Source organism: Centruroides sculpturatus, unplaced genomic scaffold (assembly GCF_000671375.1).
Source record: "Centruroides sculpturatus isolate CEXI.00-Female unplaced genomic scaffold, Cexi_2.0 scaffold454, whole genome shotgun sequence".
Classification (NCBI taxonomy): Eukaryota; Metazoa; Arthropoda; class Arachnida; order Scorpiones; family Buthidae; genus Centruroides; species Centruroides sculpturatus.
The window spans coordinates 462,128-470,890 of NW_019384681.1; the positions used below are offsets into that span (position 1 = coordinate 462,128).

The 8,763-nt window shown below is 31.0% G+C and overlaps 1 protein-coding gene across 1 annotated transcript in view; it reads right to left on the bottom strand.

The window, feature by feature from the left end:
• Positions 1-4,475: 4,475 nt before the first annotated feature.
• LOC111626967 (endoplasmic reticulum-Golgi intermediate compartment protein 1-like) overlaps positions 4,476-8,763 on the bottom strand; it is a 49,375-nt gene continuing 45,087 nt past the window's right edge. The window contains exons 6-8 of the mRNA XM_023370511.1: positions 5,014-5,114; positions 4,809-4,931; positions 4,476-4,739 (exon numbers count right to left, since the gene is read on the bottom strand). Of these exons, the coding sequence (XP_023226279.1) occupies positions 4,632-4,739; positions 4,809-4,931; positions 5,014-5,114 (332 nt within the window). The 3' untranslated portion in view covers positions 4,476-4,631. The remainder of the gene's footprint in view (positions 4,740-4,808; positions 4,932-5,013; positions 5,115-8,763) is intronic.

The following is an 8,763-nucleotide window of genomic DNA, read 5'->3' on the forward strand; positions in this document are numbered from 1 at the left end:
CGAGTTTGATAGAAATAATGTAGGAGCCCAGTTTGGGTTATTTTGCTCTGATGAAGGAGCGCCTGTAAACAGAGTAAAATCAAATGTTTACGTTTACACGATCGCTAATTGTGAATTTCGTAACAATCTTCATATGCTTTTAAACGAATTCCTGCATACCTGAAACGAAATGCCGCGAACACAGCCTACTTGAAGCTGAAGGTTGCCAGTTTTTTCGAGCGATGGCTGACAACCCAAGCCCCGCGGTGAGGTTCTTGTTTTGGGAAGCGAAACATCTTAATTTTAGATAATAAATTCGTCCCAGACCGCATGCTGCAGCTACTGCTACACAACATGAACCTCTTGATGTCATTTCAGTGCAGATTCTAAAATATTTACGTTTGCAAGATGTTTTTCGCATCGACTATTAACACAACTTCCGCGTTCTACCGGAAGTTGAAGAAGGTTCAATTACGTGACTTGCCTCAGGCTTTTTGTAGGCATTTAGGAACAACGGTGAAATAAAGAAAGATGGCGGCACCCGCACTATCGATAGTATCGTGATGGAGGAATCTATAATTCTAAAATATGGGCTATAAAAGGCAAAAGAAGAGTCCCAATTGTAAAATTTAATCATAAAATGGATTACAGTCGACCCCTTATAACACTGTTGATTATTTCATTTTATATGGATTTCGTGTTGTACGAATCACTTAGATTTTACAAATACGCGAGCCGTTCACATCCCGGCACACGTATTTGTAAAATCTAAGTGACTCGTACAACACGGAATCCATATAAAACGGAATAATCAACAGTGTTATAAGGGGGTCGACTGTATTTGTTGAAAGAGCATTCAAAATAGCCACGAAAAAAATTAGAATGCCGGCTACCATCCGAAAAATTCGAAAAGACACTTACATCACCGCATGCACTAACTTGCGCTTTCACAACTTATCAATTTTCATTCATAAAACCACATAATGGACCCAGAAACGAAACTATCTGAGCCATGGAGGACGCCATGTTGCTTTCCACCGCAAATTACTGCTACAAGCGGCCGTTTTTGACGTTCGACGGCGTGCACTCCGACCAGGATTTAGGAACGCGTTCCGCAGGAATTTTTAAATAGATGTCGCTGGCGCAGAGGAATAAAAGAACGCACCCTTAGACACGGTCAATACAATAGCCAGGAAAGTAAAAAGGAAAAGTATGCGATCGGTCAAAATGACACCTTAGATTAGTACTCAGGGACCTTGAAACATCGAGAAATGCAAAATTCGGAGGAGGGATTTCTGTGTGTTGGATATTTGTGCTTTGTGCGCGAGGCACGATTTTATTCACCCTCTGAATTTTAACTCCTGTGCTTTTTGTCGGAAGTTTCTGAAATTTTGTAGGGAGGTTTGTTTATTAGATTGATACTATTAAATTATCAGAGAAAAAAACTGATTTATGTTTTTAGAAAACTACAAATATACAATATACAGGGTAATAAAACAATAAAACCGACCGTTTCAAATAACAAGTCAACGTCAAACGCAATTTAAAATGTACAATACCTAGCAATATTTATTTAAAACCAAAAATTTTTCCGTATATTCTTGTAGATTACGTACTTTCTCGGGTAATAAGGTCATTATTTAACCTAAATGTGGCTATAATTGCTAATTGCGTTTTTGTTCGCTAAAGAACGAAAAGATGGCTTCGATATCTCGTGCTAAAATCAATAGCATAGAAAAGTTTTCTGCAAAAGAATCATTGCACAATATTGCAAAATTACTTTTAATGGACGCTTTTTGTATTGTGAAAGCCTCCTTCAAAATAAAGATCTAATTGCAGCCAAGGGTTCGTCAATTTCGGAAGTTATAAAAGGTGGTAGGAGGAAACATTAAGCGATCCAATATTTTCAAATTGATACGGTATGTTGATGACAGAAAAGTGTCGTTAAACGTTAATCAAGTTTGTTTTTCCAGTGATATAAGTAAATCTTCTTGTAAAAATGCTGCATTTATTCAATGCGCATACTGAAGAAATGTTTGTTTCACACGCATCTACAAGAATTATTATCCACAAAACTGTGCTCCTGAAGAACAAACAGATTAAATTAAATAATGTGTGTAAAAATGTCTTGGTTTCAATAATATCCAGAACTTGGTTGCAACACATGCTTATGCAAAAAGAACGAACTCAAATCTCAGCATCAATCCAGTGAGATGTTATCGGAAGTGATGCAACTTCTGGCATTTTCCAGAGAATACAAATGCTGACTGCTGGGACACCCAGAAAGATAAAACAAGAAAAATTGAAACTGATTGGACTTCCATGTTACATTAAATTTATTTTTGAATTTATTTAATGAGAACAGCTTAATGAAAAATGAATGTTTCAAAAAGAGAGATGATTTTTTAATTTCCCTAAGAGTTATACATAACTAAATCAAACCTAAGATTATACTTTAACAACTAAACCAAATTATGGTAAATATACTACATTAAAATATTCTATTAATGTTACTATTAACTAATCTTACTTTATTCAGGGTACATTCATCAACAAATAAATTCAAAATTGTGAATGCAAAGTAGAGCTCTTAAGAGTCTGGTGGTGCCTGTCATCTTGTTGTTGGCATATGGAGAAAGACACTTGCAGTTTGCTGACAGCTACTGGAAGTTGCATGAGATTTTGAACTGAGGTGCTGAGAGATGCTGGCAGTGCACTTACATTTTGAATACGCCCAAGGAAACTGCTGTTTTGTTGCTTGCAGTGAGCTTTGGTACTAATTCTTTTTATGGAAATGTCTTCTGCATGTTCTGAGAGCTGTTAAAACTAAGTTTGCAGATCTGTTTGCATTAGGACTGTTCTCTTTCTGTCTTTCTCAATAAGACAATCCTTAATTAAGATCTTCAATTATGATCCCTTGGTACAGTATACAAGAATGTAATCACCATTGCAAAAATAGTTAACAAATAAATGTGTTAATGATTGATAGAAAATCAGTGATAAATTTTCTTTATGAAGCCAAGTTACAAATTGTTACATTTCATATCTAAAAGAGCCATAACCACAGTCTAGTAAACAGAGTATAATATGTGATGTATAGAAACAATGTGGCTCTGTTGATTGTTTTCACAATCAACAGAGCCACATTGTTTCTATCAATTTTCTTTAAAAGGATTTTATGTTGTCAATGGTCAAGCACCAGAACTCATTTAACTGCTTCAATATTGACAAGCAAGGAACAGTTAATATGGGCAAGTCATTAACAGTTCCTTGTCATTATTTAAAACAGTTCCAAATTATAATAGTCATCCTCACTAATATTTCCATTGCTTTCTTCCCTTTCTTAATACTGAAGATATATATGAAAAATTAGGCTAGGTTCTTCGAACCCACTATACTCATCTGACAAAAGATAAGAATGATTTTCCTGATCCTGAATCCTGCTATATTACTTCTCAAAAAAACATTCTTAAAGCATCAAACATAGCAGGAAAAAATAAATAAATTTGCAGGAAATATAAAGTAAGAATTTATTATTACAAGAAATCTGAGAGAGAGAGAGAGAGAGAGAGAGAGAGAGAGAAACAGAAGAGTTTTTAACATATTGCAGTCTAACTCAGTGAATACACAATGTCTAACTCAGTAAGTTGTCCTAGTTTACAATATTGAAACACTTGCCTGTAACATCTTCAAACAATTCTGATCAATGGTTGTTGGCATTATTGCAACAATATCTTAAAAATTTGTAACAACTAAGTCTAACAAATGAATGAAAAACTAAATTCTTGGAGGAAACAACAAAGATGATGACCAAAAAATAAATAAAGCATTCTGATCATTTATTTTATTTAACAAATGTAGTCAGAATTGTCAATTATGAGTAATTCTGGATGATTTATAACAATATTTTATTACCATTTCATAAATTTTGATACAAATCAAAATTAGATATGTTTAGTCTGCTGAACGACTAAAATCACGTTTTGTGTACAGCATGACAATTATCACTTTACAAGTACTCTTTTGAATAGGAATGTTTAGCGTATAAAAACATTTGGCCCTAAAAGGAACAAACACACTCATAAATAATGCCTTTAGCTTTGGATGAATTTTCAACATTTTTTTTTTCCATAATTATACAATAAACCATCATTTTTACTTTCACACAAAAAATATGATATTGGCATTTTTTGTAAAGTAAATTGTAATGATTGATTTTGTTTTTTCATGTACAGAAAAATACAGAATTTTTCACTGAATTCAAAATAACAGTAATTTAAAAAGTTATCCAAGTAATTCCAATCAAAATACTCACTTTTTAAATTACCATTTAAATGCTGTTAAGGTATGTTAAAATGCTAAAATGTTGAGTATTAAAATTTTTAAAATGGAAGCAGTTTTGTTTTCTAGAAAAAAAAAAAAATAATAATAATAATGAAATATAAATGCAAAAAAAAAAATCTAAAAATTCATGAAAATAAACATTTATACTTTTGTATTTTAATAAAATAATTTCACTTTATAAGAGGAAAAAAAATCAAAATTATTTGAACAAAAATAATTCCACTGTTAATCCATCAAAAAATATGAGACAAATCTCTTATATAAAAACCATTTGTGGGATGAAAAACAAATTTTCATAGAAAAATTGTCTAACTTAATTTTCCCAATTCAAATTTTTTAAATATATTTGAAGCCGAAAACAAAAGCGAGTCTATAAGGCCTGCAACGGTGAAAGTTCCCCCAATAATTGCACAAATCTGGAAAAAATGAACAAATGTTATTCTATGTGTCCGTGTAAATATATTTGATGATTTGTAATTACTCACAGTGGTTAAGAAACTATACAGAGGTTGTCTTTTCACTGTATATTTTACGGTGATCGGAGTCAAATCGTACCGAAACCAAATGGCTGGCATGATGCGTCCGCTGTGGCCAAAAGAAATGTAACTCTAAAAATATAAATAAATAAATGCAAATTATAAAATGTGCAAATGCATCTCCATAAAGCCATAGAAAATTGAAATACAATACCTTATAGGCTGCCGTATACTGATACAGATGAACTAGTGATCCATCTAAATCTTCATAAATTGTAGGCACAATTTTCATCACATAATCGTGCGATTCTACCGCTGTAATATATAAAATTAATATTTTTCATTTAATAAAACAATAAAATACAATTGAAAAATACCAAAATGTTAAATGTAAAGTTCAAAATCTTGCATCAAAAATAATTTTTAGAATTTTTGTTGTAATTAAACATTTCTAAAAATGCAAATCTGCTGTTCAAAAACTTTTGTAAAGAAAATTTTAAATCTATTTTCCAATCTTATGTAATTGTATTGTAGAAAAATACAGGAAAATTCAAATTTTCGTGTATTTTTCTACAATACAATTACATAAGATTGGATAATAAATTGAATTTTAAAATAAAATTTTATCTTATATATTCAGTAGATAAAGACAACAAAGTTTAATTAAATTTATTATGAAGTATTTATTAACAACTAAATAATTAATTTTTTCTTAATTAATTACATCTAATTCCAATGTTTATATGCATGGCAAAATGTACCATTAAAGATTTAAATTTTCAAACACATTAAAAAGTAAATCTAATTGTCTTATAGCCTTATAGCTTTTTCCAAGCTATAATAAGTTTATATAAATACAGTTGACCCCTTATAACATGGTAGATTCGTTCCAGTTTTTATGAAATCCATTTTCTACGAGTCCTTAAATACATGAGCCAATCACAACCCAGCACGTATGCAGTTTACAGACTACAGCTGCTTGAAAGGTTTTCTTCCATAAAATGAATCTATTCTAGACTAATTTGATTCAACATTTCCAAAATACATATAATTTTTTGGGAATAATCCATATAAACTATGCTATAAACAAAAAATTGTAGGATTACTTACCAAGCGTGCACCATTCAACGATGCCATTGCTTAAGCTTGTTTTCGTCGTGGAGCGGTGCATCGAATGGCATTCGCGTGCTTCCTGATAAATTATTTTTTCTGCAAAAACTTTGCTGAACTTTTGAGACATCATTAATATAAATATAATTTTTATGGACGTTAAATAATAAATGGTTTTTAGTAGGTCCGCTGCTCATTTAAACTCAACGGCTTTTGCAATATCTGCTATTGGTCTAAATTCGACCAATCCTGTCGCAACACGAGTCAGTGATGACGTTTTACCAAATTATACGAATCTCTTTTAGCGTGTTTATACAAATACAGTCGCAATTTTTTCGCAGTCATATAGGAATCCAAACTATATTAACCCATTTTATGGGGGGTCTACTGTAATATTTTTTATCATTATAAAATACTCTTAAAAAAATGAAATATTTGGAATAATGCTACACTGTTCCACAATTTATTACACATCAAAATATTCTGTTATCTATTGGAAAATTTTCAAATTATTAACATATTTTCAGCTAAATTAGTAATTATGTGAAAACAAAATTATAGTAGGGTCCCAGAAACTCAACTCTTGATAACTCATCATGTTGTTCAAAAGAAAGAAAAAGGCAATCTAGTTTATACCACTATAACTTAGCACTAGGATGAAATAAATTATCATTCTTCACTGGCGACACTTGATAATAGCATCAATTCTACATGGTAACAAAGAATATAACCCTTTTCCCAGCATCACAGTAAAATTCCATGATGCAAAAAGTCACAAATTCGAAGTTTTAATTTTAAAAGTAGCCACTGAATAGACAATACTTTTAAAATTAAAACTTAACTACAAATAGAAATAGTCACTATGGGTAAATAGTTAATACATATACAAACTATATAACACACATGTAGTAATAAGACATTATCCAGAGGAAAAATTTTATATCTTTTGTAGAATAGTAATTACTTTGCTAGATTGTACAGGTATCCCTCGAAAATATGGTACTTCTATAACACGGTTTTGAAAGTCCTTCATACAAAATTTCACAATTTTTAAGTGTAAACTTCATTATTCAAAATTTTTTTTATTCAAGCAAGCACGCATGTCGTCTCAAATTTGCTCATGAATTTTAGAATACTGAAATTTTCAATTTGTTACGTGCATTTCATTGGGTTTACTTTAATAAAAACTAACAGTACAATTGGTTTTTCCTTCTCTCAGCTTTCCCATCAACAGGTGTTATTGTCTTTGCTTTCAGATTTTAGCATTTAAGACTGTGTTTAGCATTTAAGACACCACTGTGTTTTGTTTTTATAGATTAATCTTCATATTTAGTATAGTTTATTTAAACATTTTTAGATAAGTGCTATTAAACTTCTTTTAACTGTAGGTAAGCAATTAATAAAATGACAAACAAAATATGGTGGTATCTCGGTACTCGTACACAAATTCTGGAAAAAGTCACTCAGTACTCGACCAAACAAACACAACCCACTAGAACAAATTTTCAATTAATAACATATTTTTATTCCATAAGAATTATTTGTTATAAAAATCAAAAATATAAAAATGTTGCCAATACTTTTGATCAAGATCAACAAAAAAGCTGAGGTGATGACAATACTTTGTAAAAAGAAAATGCCTTCATTTAACTATAATTAATATTAATGAGTAATACAGTACTTTTAAGTGTTATTGTTTAATAATTATTGATTGGAAATAAATTATCAATTGCTTTAATAAACATATTTCTCTTAGTGATGAAAAAAAATAGTACATGATTGCTAACTTCTGGAACCTAACCCCATGTTTTTCATTAGTCCTTTGTTTCATATAGCATGGATTTGCATAACATGACACTTTTCCAGAACATAACTACTGTGTTATACAAGGGATACCTGTACTGTATATGTTTTGCTCTAAATGTTTTAAAAGATTTTTAATAGATGAATCTGTAGTAATGTATTATGAGTAACCCACTCCAGAGTCCATAAAACACATCATTTTCAGTAACTCATCTCCTTCTCAGTCAATATTAAGTCAAATTTGCAGGACTCTACTGTACTAACCACAATGTATTACGTTTTATTAGAATATTGCATAAAATTAATTTTCCTTGCCTTTTTCCATGATATATTATTATTAATTCATAATTTATAAAATCAACACTAACACACTAAAAAAATCAAAGACTGATCTTAAGAAAGAGAATGATATCAAATTACTAATCAATTCTTTCTAAAAATATTGTTTATACAGTAGAGCATCAATTATCCAAATCAATTGGGGACTGTGGTTGTTCAGAAAATTGATTTTTTGGATAACTGATTATGTACGAAAAAATATATTAACCTGTTCCATGTTAAAATTCGTTCAAATCCTGGCATGTCCTTAAGTACCCTCTCATGGTTGCGCCAGTGCTGCCAGCTAAAACACACACATCAACAAAAATAATATTGGAGTATCCCAAGACATAGCCAAAGATTGTAGTGCCACAGCACTAGTGAAAATTTAAATTTGCCAACTGGAAAGCTTTCGGTTAATTGATGTTTCGATTGATCGCCATTCGGATAATCGATGCTCTACTATATTAACATTCTTCTATAATATTGACACTTTAGTTTACCTTTAAAGTAAGACAATAATTTACAGTAGATCCCCCTATAAAACCGTTTCCTATAGTTATGATTCCTATAAAAATTGTGGCAGTACAGTAGATCCCCCTATAAAACCGTTTCCTATAGTTATGATTCCTATAAAAATTGTGGCAGTATCCGTAAACAACGGTAAAAATAACTCCTATAATACGTAAAACGTCATCGGGCAGCCGAACTACTTTCCCGCCGTCCGTAGCGC